Genomic DNA, 22,589 nt, shown 5'->3' with positions numbered 1-22,589 from the left:
AATGAACACTACAGACTTGGATTATTTTTTGAATCAATTTTAAAAAATAGTACAAAGCCATCTGCATGTGTTATCTGCCAATGCTTTAAATCTGTAACTGATGCTTAAAGTAGGATTGTTTTTTTGAAATGATTTCACTCTTTATGGTTACCACCTCCTCTGATCTTTGGAGTAATCCCCTAAATTCACTGAACATTTTAGTTTTGAGGGGTGGCTCAGAGGGTAAAGTGTCTGCCTGCAATGCAGGAGACCTGGGTTTGATCCCTGGGTCAGGAGGATCCTCTGGAGAAGGAAATGGCAACCCACTCCAGTACTCTTGCCTGGAAAATCCCATGGACAGAGAAGCCTGATAGACTATAGTCCATGAGATAGCAAAGAGTTGGACACGACTGAGCGACTTCACTTTCACTTTATCATAATTTTTAAACTCAGAAGATGTGGAACGCTGCTTCTGATAATGCTCTTTTCAAAGTATTGCTTTAAATCAGTGGTTCTCAACCAGTAGACTGTGGATCCTGGGGTATGGGTGGTCGGAGTGGCAGTAGCTTTTGGCTTTTTTGTAGGGTATCTGCAAATCCATATTTTCTGTTGACTGGATAAATAATTTGTTTCATATATCTTTACACTGATTTTTAAAAATTTTGTGGTTATACTTATGATAATAAATTCCAGATTCATTTCAAATCACTGCTAAATTCTTACTAAACTTTTCTCATCACATATTTTCTCAATCTACAGAAACTGGAAGGACAACTGTGATCATCTTGGGTGACCATGATGTTTTTGATATTAAAGAAAGGTCCTTAAATTCAGGGTGGGGACCTTTAGTCTGAGTTTTACATTGTTGACATACATGAGTATGTCTTTCATAGTACCAGATTAACTGTAATAGATCAGAAAGTGTTATTTAAAAAACATGTGGTGATATGCTATTTATTATTATTATTATTATTTTTGGTTTTGCAACATTGCCTGCAGGATCTTAGTTCTCTGACCAGGGACTGAAACTATGTCCTTGGAAGTGAAAGTGCAGAATCCTAACCACTGAACCACCAGGGAATTCTCTATTAATTATTTTTATTTGAATATTTGACTAGAGCAAATTTATATTTGCTTATGAGTTATTTCCATTTTTATATGTTTTTATTTCATAAAGTAAATTATTCCAAGGGAAAATTTAGAAGATAAGACTACTTCACTAAGTACTAAATTTATACTAAATTGTGTATATGATAAATCTGTGAAATTACTTTTAGGTCTTTCTTACTAATTTACTTACTTTTTAGGGATAAAATACTATTAATTCTAGTATAAGTATGCTTTTCAAGGCCTTTTGAGACAGAAAGACTGATTTTATAGAAGTGATTTTTTTTTCTTAAGCTAAGACATGTTCATAATAAACAGGTGTTGAAACATTTTGATTTTTAGTTTTCCTTGATCCTTTGAAATACTGAGCTGAATTTTACATGGGTCATGTTACACTGTCTGAAAGCATAGTATTTTTTTTCCTTCAAGAAGAGTATAAATATACAATGGGAAATTTTAGTTGCCAGTTACTTTAATACCTTTATTTTGCTGGATAGGCTCAGGCAGCTGTGGATGTTAGGTGAGGCTTTCAACACCTTATAAAATTGGCCAGATCTGAAAGCAAACACTCAGCAGACAAGTAAAAGTTTTACTAGACCAGTATTGGGAGTTGTTTGAGCCTTCTTTAGGTTATGATACTAATTCTCAGATTAGCATAATTTTAAAATAAGGTTAAATGTGAAGATTAAGAAAAGACTTGTAGACTGTTTTGGTGGGTAGGGGAATCAACATTATCTGCAGGTTATGTTAAATTACAGATCTATGTTTCCCGTGTTAGCTAAGAATTTATCCCAAGTGGTTTTAACATTTTTGATATTTGTAGACTCAGGTTATTCCAAGTATTGACTTACTGAATCTCTGTCATATATTTTTGGTGTTGTATGTATTTCTAAATCCCATTAACTTAAAATATATGATTCTGTGCTCAGTATACAAGGTTTGTTCTTTGTAATATGATAAATACTTCTAGCACTAAAAAGTTTCAGAAGTTAATACTTAGGGAAATCTATGTATAACTTAGCAGATTTAGTATTTGTTAGTTGAAAAAAAGTGTGGAAATACGTTGTTAATCATAACTTCAAATAGAATGAATTTAAAACATATTTTAGTAGAGAACGTCAATACCTATATAAACTGTGGGAATTACTGTAGAATTTTGATATTCTACTCCAGTAGATAATATTCTTTTGTTATGGGTCTTTACAATATTGGAGGTTACTGATGGAGATTACTTGGCTGTGTTTATGCAACGGTAGAGCAATTCTACAATGAAATGGCTACTGAAATGCTAGTTAATAAATTCTAGTAGACAGATCTGTCAATAGTATGGTATACAATGTTACATAACTCACAGGATTTTAAAAATACTTTGCAATACCTAAAGAAAAGGTAATATCCACAGTAGTGGATATAGTGGAACAGTAGTGTTATATGAGAATAGACATACGGTCTATTAAAACATATTTTAATTGAGAACGTCAGCAAGGATGTGTGCTGCTCTTGATTGTGGTTCAGTTGGTGGTTTCAAATCATTTCATGCGGTTTTAACCTATTGTATCTGCAGAAGAGACCTAAATGCGAAAGTTTGCCCCTGCCACAGCAGTTATGCGCCTTCTGATTCCTTTTCTTTTTTCTCTACTGCAGGTCAGACCGTGGTGCTCTCTCAGCCTACCGTGGTTCAGCTCCAGGCACCTGGAGTTCTGCCCTCTCCTCAACCAGTCCTTGCTGTTGCTGGGGGAACCACGCAGCTACCTAATCACGTGGTGAATGTGGTACCAGCCCCTGTGGCGAACGGCCCAGCAAATGGGAAACTTTCTGTGACTAAACCTGTCCTACAAAGTACGATGAAAAATGTGGGTTCCGATGTAAGTTTTGAAGTTGAATGCTTTTTTTAAATGCCTGATTTTGAAAATGAGAACAACAACAACAACAAAAACTATTTTTGTTTTTTAATGTTTGTTATATTGTGTCAAATGTGCTGAAATTGTACATCCAGTCTCTGGTGGAAAATTAGTGTAAGGCTTAGTTTGTTAGAATCTAAGTGAAAAGGTTTTAAAAAATCCAAAGTGGTTTGACTAAGAGAGGTATGCATACCTTCCTCTTCTTTAATTCCTTCTTTTGCACCTTTTCATCGCAATACTTCAGACTGTCACCCCCAACTCAATCATAAAATACTAGTATTTTACAGGATTCTTTCATGTTTCCTGATTGAAATGTTTTTGGCAACGCCCCAGATAAGTCTGTAGACTTCTTTTTGGTCAGAGTTTATATTTAGCTCCTCTCTTAACTTACTGAAGAGTTCTCACCACTGCATAATGATGACTTGCTACTCTTAGGAATTCTGTTTCTTAATGATTATTTAGTTTTTTCCCATCTTTGCAAACCTTCAGATTTTCTGTTATAGGGACTTTTTATAATTTATAAATCACAGAAAGTTTCCTAAGATCTCTCACAGCCTAAAACCAGTTATAGTACTTGCCAGCTAACTCTTGCTTTCTTTAAAAGTGATACAAAATACCTTATGTTATATGTTAAACAGTAATTGAACATTATGGGCCTGAAGTTCAATGAAAGTTAACATCAAGTAATTAGTCTGAAAGTGGATTCTCTAAAATCATGACTGGGAAAGCAAAACAAACCCTATACCTTTTTTTAAAAATAGAAGTGGATATTACCTTTTCTTTAGGTATTGCAAAGTATTTTTAAAATCCTGTGAGTTATGTAACATTGTATATCATACTATTGACAGATCTGTCTACTAGAATTTATTAACTAGCATTTCAGTAGCCATTTCATTGTAGAATTGCTCTACTGTTGCATAAACACAGCCAAGTAATCTCCATCAGTAACCTCCAATATTGTAAAGACCCATAACAAAAGAATATTATCTACTGGAGTAGAACATCAAAATTCTAGAGTAATTCCCACAGTTTATATAGGTATTGAAAACGGTGTGTGCCAATACATGAAGGAGGAACAGTAGTGTTATATGAGAATAGACATACGGTACAGGAGTGAGCTCGACTGCTACGTTCGAGTACTGAAAAAGGTAAGCACACAGTGCTGTGGTATAATAGACACTAATGCATAGTATGTGTTTCAAATGCAGATGAAATGATGTGAAGCTGAGATTTGTTTTAAAATACTCTATGTGGAGGTGATGAGCACAGAACAGAGGAAACGTGATTAGCAAAAACATGTTGGTACTCATTGAGGGTGGGTGTGTAGTCTTTCTTTCCTTTTGGTGTTTGAGAAGTTTTCTACAATAAGTAAATGAACAATGATAACAAAAATCTAAAAAATATTTCATGATATTTTCAACTAAAAATCATACATCCAACTTTTCAATTAAAAAGTTTTTCACAGGAGAATGATGTTCACAGGGAAATTCTGTTTCATTTCTGGTGATTGGTCTGTTCAAATTATGTTTCTTATTGATTAAGTTTCGGCAGGCCGTATGTTTCTAGAAACTTGGGTGCTTCTAGGTGGTCCAGTTTGTTGGCATATAACTGTTCATAGTTTCCTCCTATGATTTTTTTGTGTTTCTGTGGTACCAGTTGTTATTTCTCCTCTTTCATTTCTTACTGGGTTCTCTTTGCTTTCCTCTAGGTGGGTGTGGTGAGAGGCTTATGGTTTATCTTTTCAGAAGACCAGCTCTTGTTTTATTGATCTTTTCTGTTGTTTTTGGATCTTTATTTTATTTATTTCCTCTCTGATTTTATTATCTCCTTCATTTTGCTGACTTTGGGTTTTGTCTGTTCTTTTTTTCCTAATTCTTTTAGGTGTCAGGTTAGATTATTTGAGATTTTTCTTCTTTCTTGAGGAAGGCCTGTATGGCTATGAACTTCCCTTTTAGAACTGTTCTTGTTACATCCCATAGATTTTAGAAAGCTGTGTTTTCATTTTCTGTTGTCTTGAGGTATTTTCTGATTTCCTCTTTGGTTTCATTGTTGACCCATTGTTTGTTTAGTGGCTTGTTTAGTCTCCATGTGTTCATTCTTTTCCCGTTTTTCTTACTGTGGTTGATTTCTAGTTTCATACTGTTGTGATCAGAAAAGATGCTTAAAATAATTTCTATTCTGAACAAGGATTTTGAAAATGATTGCTTAAATTTTTCTTTTAATACTTTTTAAATTGTAAATTTGAATATTTTTTCTATAATACAAATAAAATTTGCAATAGAAAATATTCAAAGGTAATTTGTTTAGACATTAAAAATATGTATTTTGAAATATTTTAGATGTGAAAAAGGTAATGGCTAATTAGAAATTTTAAAAATACTGATGTATATGACATCTATATATTTTTTGATTACCAATCATACCTCAGTGAGTACCAACATTTTTTTTGCTAATCATGTTTCCTCTGTTCTGTGCTCATCACCTCCACATAGAGTGTTTTAAAGCAAATCTCAGCTTCACATCATTTCATCTTCAGTTGAAACACATACTATGCGTTAGTATCTATTATGCTATAGCACTGTGTGCTTACTTTTTTTAGTACTCAAAATAAACTAACATAATAGTCAAGCTTAATCCTGTACTATATATCTATTTTCATGTAACACTACTGTTCCTCCTTCATGTCTTGGCACACACTGTTTTCAATGTTAAAAAATCTTAGCATATTTTAGTCTACATTCATTGAGTTATAACATTCAATCATGGGATGGTCCAGAGGAACGTAGCTAGGATGGGGAGATGGTCTAGAAACCATGTCATGGGGAGAAGAATGGTTTAAGGGTTGGTATGATTCAGTCAACTGAAGAAAAGAAGACTGTAGAGCCGTATTCTAGAAAATGAAGGTTGTCATTTGGAAAATAGGATAACTGTTCTGGGTTATTCCAGAGGATTCATCTAGAACAGGTGCAGGTAAGTTACAGAAAGTAAAAGTCAAAGTCGCCGTCTGTCCTACTCTTTGCGATCCCATGGATGTACACTCCATGGAATTCTCCAGGCCAGAATACTGGAGTGGGTAGCCAGCTGTTCCCTTATCTTCCCAACCTAAGGATCAAACCCTGGTCTCCCACATTGCAGGCAGATTCTTTACCAGCTAAGCCACGAAGGAAGCCAAAGAATACTTGAGTGGGTAGCCTATTTCTTCTTCAGTGAATCTTCCCAACCCAGGAATCAAACAGGGGTCTCCTGCATTGCAGGCCGATACTCTACCAGCTGAGCTACAAGGGAAGCCCAAGTTATAGAAAAATTTCTTCTAAAAGTCTTTGATGCAATAATTCTATTTAAAAACAAGAGATCATTGTTTTTCTTCTAGGCTTAATATCTGAATAATGAGCATCTTAATGTTGGCAGTCAGTCATCGTTGTATGTCACTGACACACATTCTGTAATCTTTATAAACATTGCAGTTAATTATTTGTCAGTCTATTAGCCAGACATCCTTTAGAAGTTCTTTGACGTGAAAGACTGTGTCTGTTTTGGTTTTAAACTCTTTGAGTGCTTTGTAAATTTGGTGCATAATGCAGTCAACATTGAAGAACTGGGGGATGTGTGAGATGAGAAAGTATAGACCCAACAAGTATTAGCTTTTTTAAAAGCAATAATTATTGACTAGCATTCTTATTATTTTTCAAAATTCAGAATTGACAGTGTTATACAAGAAAGATTCAAGTACTGTATGTCTGGTGCAAGAGACGTAAAGATGATTAGAAGACATTTTCTAATCAACCTGCATTGAGATTTTTGTGCTTGCTTTTCCTTGACTAGCACATCAGGGAGTGAGCCAAACCTTTTCAGTATGAGTTTTCTGTTAGAGGTTTTGACTTAATGTTTATTTCAAGTAAAGAAACATCAGTCTGTCCTCTATCAGCTGCCCAAGCCATTCAGGAACCCAGGATAAATCTGTTCCAGAAGGAGCTGCAGAAAACTTTGATCTGCTCACATATGTAGTCTCCTGTAACCTCAACAGTGTGTGTGTTTGTTAGACTCAAGTCCTATTAAATTAGGATAAATTTGAGTTAGTATAACCCCGATTCAAAATGGCCAAAATGAAAACTTTTTCAGCAAGCATTTTTTTATGTGTTTTTGAACCACAAAATGTGGTGGAAAGTTGTAATTCGGTACCAAAAAAAAAGTGTATCAGTTTTTTGTGGCTTTGTATTGCTGACATGGCTTCTTTTTTTCTACCTTTTTTGTTCTTTTCATTTGGCTGGTTTCACTCTCCAGAGGTCTGCCCCTGCCATAAAGTAGCATTTTTAACATACCATATTCTGCAAACTACATTAAGTGCCACATTTTCTGTTATGAAACAGTTTGCCTGGTTCAAATTATAATCTCACTCTTCCTGCCTTTTGCTGGTAAATCTGTTCTGTTTAACTCTTGGAAACCTCACCTAAGTCTTCAAGAAATATGGTTGGTTTTTGGCTCAGATCCTGATGGAAAAAATGAACATGGTCTCTCATTTCAGTGTAGAAATTCTCTTAAGCAGTTTCTTAGTAAATGGTAGTCTTGGAACTACAAAGATGCCTTCATGGGAGAATATGCTTATCTTTCTTTAAAGTGCTATTGAATGTTGCCAAACATCAAACCAAGGGCTTGGAAACAGCAATCTGTTTAAATCTGCATTGAATACTTCCGCTTACCTATTATAATTCCATAAAGTTCACAAGACATTATGGCCCTAGTTTTAAGGCTATGGAGCTACAACATTGTTTTGGTTACTGGGACAACAGAGCAGAAAAAAGAGTGGTGAAATTCTATACTAAATGTCGCAAGTGGGTCAAGGTGGAGCAAAAACCCGTAATAGGAATCAGTTGGTGGATACAATGGAAAGAAAATGATCAGAAACAAGGTCAGAACGTGAAATAACATCAGATGGGAGGCTGATGGGTACAGGATATACTGACAGGAGGCCGCAGGTCTTCCTCTCAGTCCATTCGCTCCACTGAGTGTCTTTCAAACCCCTTATTACTTTGGACCCTCTGTCTTGTTCTTTACTTAGTGACCTTGACTCCTTCCATCCCAGCCCCTTCCCTTTGGGAGTCCCTGTCCTGGGTCACCAGAGCCATCATGAGAAGGCGGGTGCTGGGGGATCCTTTCCAGTGGCCTTGGGTGTGAGAATGGTGTGGAGGGGATTCCCCTGGCATACATCCCAAATTGAAACTTTGTGTTTCTTTCTGTGGGGACAGTGTTACATAGTTAAGTTCAAGAATTCAGGTATTGTTAGTATTGTCAGCATGGGGGTGATGTGATACTGGCCCAGATGATGCTGTACACACAGTGTTCCTTTACTGCAGTGGCGGAATGCTGACGTTGGGAATTGGATACATTCACAGCAAGCAGTAAGCAAGCCTCATCATTGTCCAGAGGGAGATGTTACCTCATCTCTCAAGGTCAACCCTGAGAAATGGCCTGGGTAAAGAGTGGTCAGGGCTTTGTATTTTTGTCATACCCAGGAGCATGTGTAATAGCAGGACTCACAGGGTACCCCCTGAAGGAGTAGCTTCCAAGAAAAATGAATCTAAAACAATCTGTTTACAATGCAAAGTAGTGTGGAGAAACTTAGAAAGATGGAGAGTGTCTGTGTTCTATTTCAGAAAAAAAAAGTGCAACTACTGAACATTTAAGATGCATATTTTGACTGTAAACCCACAAATAGATACTCTGTTAGGTCAAAGTGTGAGCTGAATAACCTTGAATTGTGTGACTACCTTAGACCTAAGAAGATAAATAGTGAATAAATATTGAACTTTTTAGCAACTAAATTCTTAACCAATGGAGACATTGAGATCATGATATTTCTTTAGGCTATAAAGTGGAGGAATCCATCAGAACAAATTCAACAGGAAGATTTAGAGATCTGAAAAGCTATCCAGATTCTAGTAAAGAAATTACTTCTGTGCTGACTACTTTTTGGCTCTGCTGCTACCAGATACCCTGCACGTAAAAGAACAACATGCTTTGTTAAAATATTTGCAGTTCCTCTTTAGATGGAGATTTGGGGCTCCTAAAATATTATCCTGAATAAAAACTTTGGCAAGTAATCTCTTCTGTGGTTACAGTAGCTTTGGGATGAGAAATGAACAATTTTTTTTTCCCTGATGTGTTGCGTTAGGTTAGATTTATGTCATGGCAACTCTAACATTCTTTATTCTTTATTTCTCAGTTTAGCATCTTGATAAGCTTAATAAATACTTATTTTTAGAGGGATGCTGATTTATATCTTAATAGATAATTAAATGCTTCTGTCCTTTCTCTGATTTCTCTTCCTATAAACTACCCCTGGAGACTCATTCCTAGGAAGACAGTCCTCCCATGACCTAGATGCTTTCTAGCCATTTTGTTTCCCTGCTCAGAAGCAATCATTGTTACCAGTTTTTTGTGCATTCTTTCTGAGATAGTTCTTTAGTGTATAAGAATATATCTTTTTACCTATTTACCTGTTCTATGGAAATGGTAACATACTATAAACACTGTCCTGCATGTCACTCTTTTCAATATATCTTAGAGATTTTCGACAGCAGTACCTAAAAAGTTTTCTTATTATTTTAACAGGTGCATGGTAGTCTTATCTCATACAGCTGTCATAATCATTTGAGTTTTATGGGGTTTTTTGTGTGTGTGTGTGTGTTTTTTCTTTGTAAACATTCCTCCATTGAATAACTTGGTACTTATTTCACTTTGTTCATATGAAAGTATATCTGTAGGAGAAATTCTTAGAACTGAAACTAGAGCGTCAGAAGCTAGGTAGTTTTTCGCCTTAGGGGTAGTTGTAATTTGTTCTTCTACTTTAACTGTGTACGAATGACAGTCACAGGGTTTCTTAATGGAACCCATCAATAGGTTTCAGTATTTCCATAAACAAGTTCCCTTTTCTTCACCTCACTCTGTTCCCTGCATAATTGCTTGTAATACTTTGTATGCATATACATTTGTCTGGAAAGAGAGTCCTTAGCTTCTGCCTTCCATGGCCTTTTGAGGTGAATGAAAGTCCTTGTTTGCTTGGGGTTTTTTAATAGCTTAGTTGGGCTAAAATTCATATACTATGGAGTTTACCTTTTTATTTTTTAAAATTGTTTACTTTCTTTGGCTTTGCTGGGTCTTCATTGCTGTGCACAGACTTTCTCTAGGTGCAGCAAATGGGGGCTACTCTCTCGTGGCAGTGCATGAGCTTCTGACTGTGGCGGCTTCTCTTGTTGCCGAGCATGGGCTCTAGGGTGCTTGGGCTTCAGTAGTTGTGGCACATGGGTTTGGTTGCCCTGCCGCATGTGAAATCCTGCTGGACCAAGGATCAAACTCGTGTCTCCTGCATTGGCAGGTGGATTCTTAGCCACTGGACCACCAGGGAAGTCTGAGTTTACCCTTTTAAAATGTACTATTTGGTGATTGCTTAGTATATTCTCAGAGTTATGCAACTGTTACTGATGTTTAATTTTAGGATATTTCATCACCCTAAAAATAAACTCCATTGCTGTTAGCAGTCATTCCTCATCTGCCATCCTCTTCAACCCCTGACAGCTACTTCCTAATCTGCTTTCTGTATAAGGGAAAGTGAAAGATGCTCAGTTGCGTCTTGACTCTTTGTGACTCCATGGACTATACCGTCCATGGAATTCTCCAGGTCAGAATACTGGAGTGGGTAGCCTTTCCCTTCTCCAGGGGATCTTCCCATCCCAGGGATCAAACCCAGGTCTCCCACATTGCAAGTGGATTCTTTACCAGCTGAGCCACAAGAGAAGCCCAAGAATACTGGAGTGGGTAGCCTGTCCTTTCTCCAGCGGATCTTCCTGACCCAAGGATTGAACCAGGGTCTCCTGCACTGCAGGCAGATTCTTTACCAACGGAGTTATCAGGGAAGGCTGCCTTCTGTATGAAGTTGCCTATCCTGGACATTTCATATCGATAGAATTATACATGATGTAGCTTTTGTGTCTGACTTCTTTCACTTAGCACAGTATTTTTCAATATGTATTTGTGTGGTATATGTCAATGTTTACTCCTTTTTATGGCCAAATAATAGGCCATTTTTCAGATATACTATGTTTGGGTTGTACATTGATCAGTTGATGGACATTTGGGTGGTCTCCACTTTTAGGCTTTTAGGAATAATGCTGCTTTGAAAATTCATGTGCAAGTTTTTATAGTCTTTTAAAAACAATTTTTAGTATATAAAGAGTGTTTACAAATCAGAAAGATCCAAGTAAACCCAACAACCAAATGGACAAAATAAGTGAATAGATAATTTACAAAGAAAAATGACAAATTATTTCAATGAAAGTATCATTGGCTATATAGTCCTGAAGGTGTGCATTCTCCAGAACATTACTGTTCTACAAATGTGTTAGATAATATTAATTGTTAACAGAAGAGAACTTTTGACTGGTTAAAGGTGGTTAACAAATAATACTCAAAGATTAAACCTGTTATGGTTAACATTTTCTGTGGCTCTTACCACCCTTGATTATGAGTTTTAAAGGAAAATTCTTTTTTCTTTTCCTATAACTCCTTAGTGTTATGTTTGTACTGCAGTCTTGTGTGTGTGTGTTTGTGTGTGTGTGTGTACATGTGTACCAGACCTTGTATATGGTAATAATTTCAAATTTTAAAAAGTTGTAGAAACAAAACTAGTGCAAAGAACACCCATGTCCCTGGATTCACCTGTTGTTAACATTTTACCACATTTGCTTTATCAGTTAGTTTTATTTATCTGCCTATTATCCATCTTCATATATATATATAGATACACACACACATTTTTTTCCTGAACTATTTTACAGTAAGTTACATACCTTATAGTTCTTTACCCTTAAATATGTCAGTGTGTATTTCCTCAGAATAGGGATATTCTCTTACATACCCACATCACCTTCATAAATTTGTGTTTGTAAAATACTTTTTTCAGCTGTCAGTATGACAGTTTTATCACTTGAGTTTTTCCCCCTCCAATATAGGATCCCTGTAGGGTCAGATACTGCGCTGAGATGTCATGTCTCTTTGACTTCTTTCAATCTGGAGCATTCCCATAGCCTTTGTCATTTTGACGCTTCTGAGAAGTTCAGCTCTTCTCCAATATAGTTTTGATAAGTACTTCACATTTATTTTCACATAGTCCTATTTGATTCTCTCAAAATCCTTGTAAAGCGGGCTTTGTTCCCATTTTACCATTGAATGAATCAATTGGTTAAATATTTCAGTCAAGGCCATATTACTTAGATGGCTGATATTGATGAAGTGGTATGTACCAGACACTTTGTTGTAAGTGCATAAAACCTCCTAATGGCCTTCTCAGGCAAATGAGAGTCCTGATAAATACAGAATAAGGGGCAGACTGAGGGATCTTGGGAGGAGAGTGAATTAGATTTTTATTCTTAGGCTCTGGTTTTCTGCTTTTGTATGAATTAAATGGGGTTTCCAGATTTTGTCTGTTTTTGTTTTAATCTGATATTTAATATTTGAAATGTGTAAAAATAAGAGCTGGAATGAAGGCAGATATTTGCAATATTACTTTAGTTGAACAGTTTATCAGAGTATCTCTGAGGCACATTGTTGATGGAATTAAGAATTTTTGTTTCCTCACCCAATTTATTCATAGCTGCAGGATATTTCTTTTTAGTGAAACTTACAGCTTCAGTTCAGTTCAGTCGCTCAGTTGTGTTCACCTGTTTGCGACCCTATGAATCGCAGCATGCCAGGCCTCCCTGTCCATCACCAACTCCCGGAGTTCACCCAAACTCACCTTCATCGACAGTGATGCCCTCCAGCCATCTCATCCTCTGTTGTCCCCTTCTCCTCCTGCCCCCAATCCCTCCCAGCATCAGAGTCTTTTCCAATGAGTCAGCTCTTCGCACGAGGTGGCCAAAGTATTGGAGTTTCAGCTTAGCATCAGTCCTTCCAATGAACATCCAGGACTGATCTCCTTTAGAATGGACTGGTTGGATCTCCTTGCAGTTCAAGGGACTCTCAAGAGTCTTCTCCAACACCACAGTTCAAAAGCATCAATTCTTCAGCACTCAGCCTTCTTCACAGTCCAACTCTCACATCCATACATGACCACTGGAAAAACCATAGCCTTGACTAGACAGACCTTTGTTGGCAAAGTAATGTCTTTGCTTTTTTTAATATGCTATCAGGTTGGTCATAACTTTCTTTCCAAGGAGTAAGCGTCTTTTAATTTCATGGCTGCAATCGCCATCTGCAGTGACTTTGGAGCCCAACTTATAGCTTGCTGCTGCTGCTAAGTTGCTTCAGTCGTGTCCGACTCTGTGCGACCGCATAGATGGCAGCCCACTAGGCTCCTCTGTCTCTGGGATTCTCCAGGCAAGGTAAAAAACCTGCCTGCAGTGCAGGAGCCACAGGAGACATGAGTTTGATCCCTGGGTCTGGAAGATCCCATGGAGGAGGAACTGGCAACCCACGGCAGTATTCTTGCCTGGAGAATCCCATGGATAGAGGAGCGTGGTGGGTGACAGTCTCTGGGGTGGCAAAGAGTTGGATACGACTGGAGCAACTTGGCACAGTGTGGCATGTGTGTGGCACATTAGTTTACAGAGAACCTTCATGTCCATTAAAGCTGATCCTCACCTCCATCATAGGACCTGCGATAATGGAGTTAGGCTTCAGACCTTGGCTTTCCCTCAGTTCAGCACTGGGGTCTTTACTCTGTGCTCCATCAGTGAGGCTTACAAGGCAGCCCTGACGCAGTGCCAACTTCAAATTATCCGTATCTTGAAACTTGCTGTTCCCTTTTCTCTCTTTCTACAAATGTATTCTCTTAATTAAGAAAAAAATTCAAGCAGATGGTTTTAAGTTTTGTGAGACAAAGTATAAAGATTGACTTTATTTGAACAGTCTGGAATCAGATAAAACAGCAAAGTTAATAGCATCCATATTTTATGATACAGTAGTCATTATTGTGCTACATGGTAATTAAGGACACATGTTTAACATTGGTACTAGAACCATTTTGTTTTTGGATTGGATGAGACCTTTAGAGGATTAAAGTGTCAATTTCCAGTAGACGAAGTTTATTTCTTTTTTATTTAATTGAATAAAGTTTTGTTTGATATAATGAAGAGAGAAAGATTCAGCAAAATGAGAATTAGAACTGATAGATTTATAGTAACCTAGTGGTTCGTTCACCTGTATGTTACCAATACATGGTCTGTCTTGAGCTTGTGTGAGATGTTGGGATGTATTTCTTAGCGGTAAAATATTTTAATATCTTTATAGCCATTCAGGACTTCAAAGCTCATTTTTTAGCAACGTCACAGAATCAAGGGTCTAAATAGTCTATTTTATTTGTAAGAAGAACATGTCTTGTAGTGTTTATCAGTAACTTAAAATGAAACATAATCCAAAGAGCTTAGGATTTTGACTCTTAAATTGATCCAACCTTCAAAAAGTATTTGTCCATTTGTGAAAGTTCTCCTTTTATGAGACTCTTTTTTAAAAAATATAAATTTAATTGGAGGCTAATTATTTTACAGTATTGTAGTGGTTCTGCCATGCATTGACATGAATCCTTACATGTGTTCCCCATCCTAACCCTCCCTCCCACCTCCCTCCCCATACCATCCCTCTGGGTCATCCCAGTGGACCAGCCCCGAGCACCCTGTATCATGCATCGAACCTGGACTGATATCCTTTCACAAATGATAATATACATGTTTCAATGCCATTCTCCCAAATCATCCCACCCTCGCCTTCTCACACAGAGTCCAAAAGACTGTGCTTTACCTCTAAGTCTCCTTTGCTGTCTGGCGTATAGGGTCATCGTTACCATCTTTCTAAATTCCATATATATGCGTTAGTATACTGTATTGGTGTTTTTCTTTCTGACTTACTTCACTCTGTATAATAGGCTCCAGTTTCATCCATCTCATCAGAACTGATTCAAATGTATTCTTTTTAATGGCTGAGTAATATTCCATTGTGTATATGTACCACAGCTTTCTTATCCATTCATCTGCTGATGGGCATCTAGGTTGCTTCCATGTCCTGGCTATTATAAACAGTGCTGCAGTGAACATTGGGGTACATGTTTCTCTTTCAATTCTGGTTTCCTCAGTGTGTATGCCCAGCAGTGGGATTGCTGGGTCATATGGCAGTTGTGAGAGTCTTTCTTACAGTCGAATAAATGTTTAATAATGAAACACTATGTTTTATAGTGCAGTGGCACTAAAGGGAGAGTATTTTTCTGCTTTGGAGTTTTTCCTTTTCTAAGGTATAATGCTTGGTAAAAGAGATGTCTGAAGGCAGGGTGATCAGAAGCAGGGGCTGGGTAGCTGTTCACTCATCTCAATCATGCTGAATCATCTTATACGCCCACAGGGAGATGTGTCAATTGATTAATGGGCCAGAGTATTGATTTTATGTTTGTCGACTGCTAACAGAGGAGGGTAAACTTCCAGATACAAGCAGTTCCATAAGCCTTCAATTTCAAACAGGCGCGTAAGTAAAGTAACCACACAATTCACTGAGTTGGGAGTTCCATACTGTAATGCAGGACTTCCTGTTTGGTATTTAAAAGCAGCGTGGAGCTGTTGTGTAAGTAGCACTGGTCTTGGAATTAACTGCCCTAAACTCTAGCCTTGATTCTTCTACTCTAACAGTATCGAATGATGAGCCTTATTTTAAAGAATCTTGAAAACTATAACAATTTCAACAAGAGGAGATTAATTAAATGTTTTATGGAGCATCAATATAGTTGAAATACTGGGCTGCCATTCTCATGGCATGTCAAAGGTGATCATGATATGTTGTATGGGAAAAAAAATCAGTTTACAGAACAGTAATTACAGGTAGTCCTTTTTTTCTTTTAAAATATCCTCCCCTGTCAAACAAAGAAACAAACAGTATGCATATGTTTAATCTGAAATTTTATTTTATTTCTTTTACCCTCAAAAATACAGAATAATTTAAATATTTTATTCAGTTAGCTGAATATAGCTTGCTGAGATGTAAAGTTGGAGCTCTGTGTTTGGAGTTTCCTATGGACTTCATATATTTTTACTATACTCATCCTTTGTATTTATTGGCAATACTGAGTATTTACTGCATTTTCAGAACTATTGTTATCTCTTTCTATGGGAAGAAATGAATATTTGGCTACAGGTGGTTTTCATTTTTTTAGTATGAGGCATGTGCACTGACAGCCTTTGAAACTTCATGCTGTATAATATGCAGGCGCTTTTATTGTTTATAGAAATCCCTAATCCTGTTTGAAATTTATTAAGTAGTGTGCCATGTGTAAGCCTCCCCAGAGTCCATACATTAATCAGCCTTTAAATAAGTAAGGTTACCTTTTATCCAACTTTTAGTATAAGCTCTTCCATCTGGGAGCCTTCTCTTTCATGTGCTTGCTCAGCATTCTGTGTACTTCAGCACTCTTGTGTTAAGTATCAGTTATGGACACTGGCATTCTCGGTAACAATGAAGATCACTAAGAGTAACAGTAGATCGAACAAAGTGGCATTTCCAGAAAATAGTTGGAAATTGTTGAATAATTAAAATCCATCATGATTTGATGCTACTCTGTGTGTGTGTTTAGCATTATTGAAGAGTGGGATAGTTATGCCACAGGGAAATTTTGTAGATTGATGGTTATAGAAGTCAACATTCTGGTGATGTTTCAGTTAAAAAAGAAAAAAAAGAGGGGGGGAAAGATACACTTCTTGACATCTCATGTAATATTTCTTTTCCTTGTGGATTCTTTTTTTTTTCCTTATGGAGTCTGATTGCTCAGTTGGATTTGGTATACCTCTATTTCTAGAAAATGTAGTATGGGATGGAAATTGCATTGTTATTTCAAAAGAAATCAGCGTTAAATTATTTAGTTTTATTTATGTATCTCAGTAAAAGTTATTAAACAGCCACAGTAAAACGTTTACTTTTTTAAAAGTCCTTTACAAAACAGAGAAGTCAGAAATTCTGTCATCTCTATACTCACAATAATAAATTTAGTATTATTTGGTTCTTTTTATGGACTTAATTTTACTATCTCACATTCTCTCTGAAATAGACTAATGCTAAAACACGTTTCACATCTTTGTTTATAAAATATAACAAAAATAATTTTGGTCAGTAAGTTTTGATTATGGCAGATATTGTGGGTCATATCACATAGTTTTGGCTTCCAAGGTGTAAAATCTAGGAAAAGAGAGAAAAAGTCAGCATTTTTGAAACAGAGCATTCAGCTGTATCTTCTGAATTATAAGAGCATAAGTAATTCAGACAATATTAAAAACTCCAAATGGTCTATCATAATTAAGAGTTTGGATGGTCCTTAGAATTAGCTTAGTAGAGGAGATAGCATTCTAAATCAGAACACACAGTATGAATAAAGGAACAAGTTAGATACGTGTGAAGATCATGGAATAACCTTGATTGGAAGGTGTGGTGTGAGTAGTTGTAGAGTTAGGAAAGTAGAGAGTGGTCACATTATGGAAGATTTTGAAAGCAAAGGTGGGTAGGTAAAATACATGACTAGCTTGCTTTTGCAATGGAGTAGCAAGATTAAAATGTTTTTAGGAGAAGAAAGTTATCTTAAAAATGGTAGACAGAAGGAGCTTGGAGCCAGTTGAAGCCAGTTGAAATAGTTAGAAGGCTGTTGTTGCAGTAGTCTGGAGATGAGTTAATATGTTGGGGAATGAAAGAAAAATAGGTTACTGGTCACACCTTCCTTTATATCCTAAGAGATACCATTGATAGAAGTTCAGTAGGTTTCAAAGACTAGGTAGAGGGAGATAATGAGTTCAGCTGGCAAATGGTGAATTTGAAGTGATGGTAACTCTACCAGCACAAGTGGCCCTATAAGTAACTGGATAGATGGTTCTGAAAAACAGTCAAGTAATTCAGGGCCTGTGATATAGATTAAAGCTGTATGTATACATATGTATAGTATTTCTAAAGGGCAAATTGGAAGATCAATAAATAAATCTTATTTATCAATAAATAAGTCTTTATTTCTGGTGAAAACACCAGAAGAAATCATTTAACAGGTTTTAGAAGGCCTTATTTAATCATTTGATTTCAGTTTATTTCATTTGAGTATTTTTTTTAAAAACAACCTGTGAGCTATCTTTTGAACACTTTGTTTAAAAATAATTATAAAAATCAGTATATTCTTCACTGATCTGATTCTAAAATCCAACTATTTTTGATTTACTGTAACTTTTCCTAGATTGCTGTGCTAAGGAGACAGCAACGTATGATTAAAAATCGAGAGTCAGCTTGTCAGTCCCGCAAGAAGAAGAAAGAATACATGCTAGGCTTAGAGGCAAGGTTAAAGGCAGCCCTTTTAGAGAATGAGAAGCTGAAGAAAGAGAATGGTTCACTGAAGCGGCAACTGGATGAAGTTGTATCAGAGGTGAGTGCTAGTTAGTGATAGAGGCGAGATGATGGGTTGAAGTATTTTTTTTTCTGATAAAGCAATTGGAAATTTTACATTTTAAATTAAATTTTATAAAATAATAATAGGAAAAGGCAGGCACAATAAGCCCAAAAACATTTGTAGTAAGAATAAAGTGTTGGAAAGAGGAGCTTCTGAATTGTACCTCCCAAGCTGTGTATAAAAATTGTCTCCTTTTCCTGGGTTTCTTCTCCCTTATTATCATAGCACCCTTTCTCTGTTTTTTTTTTTTTTTTTTGACTAAATGAATCACATCAGGTCTCCTAAGCAGTCCCACTAGGTCTTCCCTAAAATTTAAAAATTTAATGTGTTCTCAGTTCACCCAACCACTATACTATACTTTGTATTTTGTTGCTATGCATCCCAGTGAGGCTAATCATCTTAATTCCGTTCATGAAATCTGCTGCTTTCAGAATTTCCTACCGCAATGCTTTCTTGAACCAAACAGATGCCTCTGCCTAGTGAATGGGACTTTTTTTGTTTGACTGTGCAGGGCAGCACATGGGATCTTCACTCCCTGACCAGGGACCAAACCCATGCTCCCTGCAGTGGAAGCATGGAGTCCTGACCACCGGACCGCCAGGGAATTCCCTGGAGACTGGCTTCTTACATTGCTCTTTCTATCTTGCCCTGAGCACATGGGAATGTTCCATTATGTTACTGAAAAGAGTGATTTAAGAGAGAGGCAAGTTACTAAAGTACAGTGCCTTGGGATTCTTTGAAGATTCATAAAAACATAAAATTGTTGAATTCTTCCTTTTGGGTGAAGAGGCCTCTGCAACAAGGGGCCTCTTTTCTCCTACTCCTCTCCTTAGTCTTTTGAAAAGTACTCTTTCCTCATATTTGCATTTTGGTTTTCATTTAAGCATTCTCGTAACTGGTAAACAGAAGAGTTATTATTATCTTAGATGTTGCTTTTTGTGAAACTGATGTGTAATTCAATTGTATTTAATAATGATCATTTTCTTTAGAACCAGAGGCTTAAAGTTCCTAGTCCGAAGCGAAGAGCTATCTGTGTGATGATAGTTTTGGCATTTGTAATACTGAACTATGGACCCATGAGGTAAGTGTATAGATATTTGTTTTGGATACTAATGCTAGAAATTTGAATTCTTATTATTTATTATTTTTACTGTAGTCATAAGCTAGGGAAAAATGGATTTGTTTTTTCCTCCTCAGAGGCAAGATAACAGAAGAAAGATTGGTTCCTCTTTCTTGTTCTTCATGTAGGTCTGGCAGAAAGTAAAGTTCATGTTTTTTTCTTTTAAATGAAAGAAGCCTTGAGTTATTAAACAGAGCACTGATAAAGCAGAATACTGAACTGAGAAAGACCATGGACCTTGAAATTAGACTGAGTTCAAATCCTAGCTTCCCCACTTAGTAACTTTGTTATCTTATTCAAGTTACTTAATTTCTCTATGCCTCAATTGCTTACCTTTAAACTGTAATTATAATATTTCCTCCCTCAATACTATGATACTTGAGTGTCAGTGATTATAAGGCACTTGAATGACTTCCTCCCTAACTAGAACAGTAATTCTGTTTCCTCTTCAGTAGGTTTGGAACAGGAATTAATGTAAATATTTTAAGCATTCTAGCTGTTTTTGACACAGGTTTTCAGCTAAATCACAACTAAGAAATGCTGCATTTATGTTGAAATCATAGAATACTAGAATTCAAAGGGATCTTAAAAATCATCTTTTTCAGATTCCCACTAACTGTGGCATACTCTACACATGAACAAAATCAGCATCCTAGATGTTGGGGAGTCAAAGAGTAGTTAGACAGGGACCATGCCTTTAAATATCTCGTGATCCGGCTGGGAGGAGAGACATGTGAAAGGATGACTGTAGCACAGTGTGAAAAAGGTCATACCTTCAGTGTGAACGAAGTGCCAAAAGAATATAAACGAGAATACGCGTTCCTGGAGGAGAATCTTCATGTCTTATTGATAGATGCTCAAAACACTTTCTTTTGTTGAACGCCAGAATGATGAGGGAAATCCCAGAGAGGAAGCTGAATCTTAAAGTATGATGATCGTTTGCCTGGTGGAAAGTACGGGAAAGGCATCCTGAGGGAGCAGCATGATAAAAGGCACAGTTACGAAATGGCTGACAAGTTCAGAAAAAAAGTGAAAAATCTGGTACATTTTATGTATGTGGAAGTGTGTGTGAGGAAATACAGCTAGTGATATAAGGGAGGCCAGGTAATGAAGGGCTTAGTATGCTGCTATATACAGTGCTACTATAAACCAGTCATTCCTGGGTTTTTAGGCAGAGGGTAACATAATCAGTTTCGTATCTCAGGAAGACGACTAAAATGACTCTGAGGGTGTGTTACTGAAAATGGTTTGGATGGAGGAGAAACTATTGACAGAGACAGCATGGGATTCTGTTGATGTATGTAAGGCAAGAGATGAGAGTCTAAACTTGGACTATGGGGATGGAAAGGATGACCTATCCCAGGGTACATCTCTGATGGGATTTGATGATTATTACAGTGTGGAATGTGAGGAAGAAAAGAGAAATAAATATAATTCCAAAATTTTTCTCTTGAGAGACCGAATGGTGATACTCTCATATGAAGTAGCCAACATATAAAGATGAATAGTTTCATGATAGAAAATAATGGTTTTTATTGTTAGTATAAATTTGAGAGTGACTAGATATTGGGAAATCTGAGGTAATGATTAGATATTCAGTTCAGTTTAGTTCAGTTCAGTCGCTCAGTCGTGTCCGACTCTTTGCGACCCCATGAATTGCAGCACGCCAGGCCTCCCTGTCCATCATCAGCTCCCAGACTTCAGCCAGACTCATGTGCATTGAGTCAGTGATGCCATCCAGCCATCTCATCCTCTGTTGGCCCCTTCTCCTCCTTCCTCCAATCCCTTCCTACCAATTATCTGATAGATAGACAGAGATGTTAGTAGTAGCTGAGATTATCCAAGGAGAAAAATAGACGAAGAAGAATAAGAAGAAGAATCTGAGTGACTCAGCATGAACAATAGATAGACCCAGGGAAAGACACTCAAAGTGAACAGAATTGGGGACAGAATGAGAAGAAAATGATTTTCTGAAGCCAAGGATGAAAAGAGTTTCAGGAGGGGCTTGAGCCATGGTATCACATGTTGAGGGCTTGGGAGAGGCTGAAAACTGAGATGAGAATACTGAATTTGATGATTAGCAGGTCAGTGGTAATCTTGGAAAGCAGATTTATTAGGGATAGGAGTGAAATCTGTATTAAAATTAGTTGAGAACAGAAAGGAATTGTAAGTTGATAATAATAATCTCTTTTTTATTTATGAAGATTTTAAACAGAGAAAATAGTATAATAGTTTGATCAGCATGTTTGATGTTGATTAAACATGTTTGATGGCCAAACCAGGTCATTCCCATTTTATTTCTATGTAGTTGTTTTTTAAAAATAAAGTCGATCTCATATTGGAGTTTTGTTGTTGTTTGATGTTAGCACAATTCCCCAGAGCATTTGAAATCTCTTCATGGAGTCCCAGAGACCTAGCTTTTTAATTAGTTAACTAAGACAACTCAGTGAAAAGTCAATTCCAAGTTGACTTATTTTTGAAAGTTGACACTATACTAGACAAGTTACATAAAATATGCTGAAGAGATACCTGAAATAAGCATTTGAATTATTAAAAAAATTTTTTTACTGCTATTTTCATTATTTATTTTTGACATTTTACCCGTATCTTTTATATTAAAATTATTTTGTTTTTGTGTTTGAAAACTGGACTCCTTTTTCTTTTTTTTAAAAAGTATTTATTTATTTCACTGCATCAGGTCTTAGTTGCGGCATGCAGGATCTTTCATTGTGGTGCACGGGCTTTCTAGTTGTGGCATGTGGGCCCCCTAGTTGTGTCACAAGGGTTCCAGTGTGCATGTGTGGGCTCAGTAGTTGTTGTGGGCTTAGCTGTCCCATAGCATGTGGAATCTTAGCTCCCCAACCAGGGATCAAAGCCCTGTGCCCTGCACTGCAAGGCAGATTCTTAACCACTGAAGCATTAGGTAAGTTCCAAGGAGTGTGACTTCTTTATTCAAGAAGATCTATCTCTTGATTAATATAGGAGACAAGAGATGTGCTAATCAAAACTTTGTCATCCTGATTTAGAAACTTGAATG

General features: G+C 36.7%; 1 protein-coding gene across 3 annotated transcripts in view; it reads left to right on the top strand.

Moving 5' to 3' along the window:
* Nucleotides 1-22,589, top strand: part of ATF6 (activating transcription factor 6) — a 242,139-nt gene that overhangs the window by 39,198 nt on the left and 180,352 nt on the right. For all 3 annotated transcript variants that reach the window (XM_068963738.1, XM_068963737.1, XM_068963739.1), the window contains 3 exons: nt 2,731-2,951; nt 18,223-18,408; nt 19,422-19,513. In XM_068963738.1, the coding sequence (XP_068819839.1) occupies nt 2,731-2,951; nt 18,223-18,408; nt 19,422-19,513 (499 nt within the window). The remainder of the gene's footprint in view (nt 1-2,730; nt 2,952-18,222; nt 18,409-19,421; nt 19,514-22,589) is intronic.

This window comes from Capricornis sumatraensis, chromosome 2 (assembly GCF_032405125.1).
Source record: "Capricornis sumatraensis isolate serow.1 chromosome 2, serow.2, whole genome shotgun sequence".
NCBI classification, from domain to species: Eukaryota; Metazoa; Chordata; class Mammalia; order Artiodactyla; family Bovidae; genus Capricornis; species Capricornis sumatraensis.
This window is presented reverse-complemented; position numbering and strand designations above follow the sequence as displayed.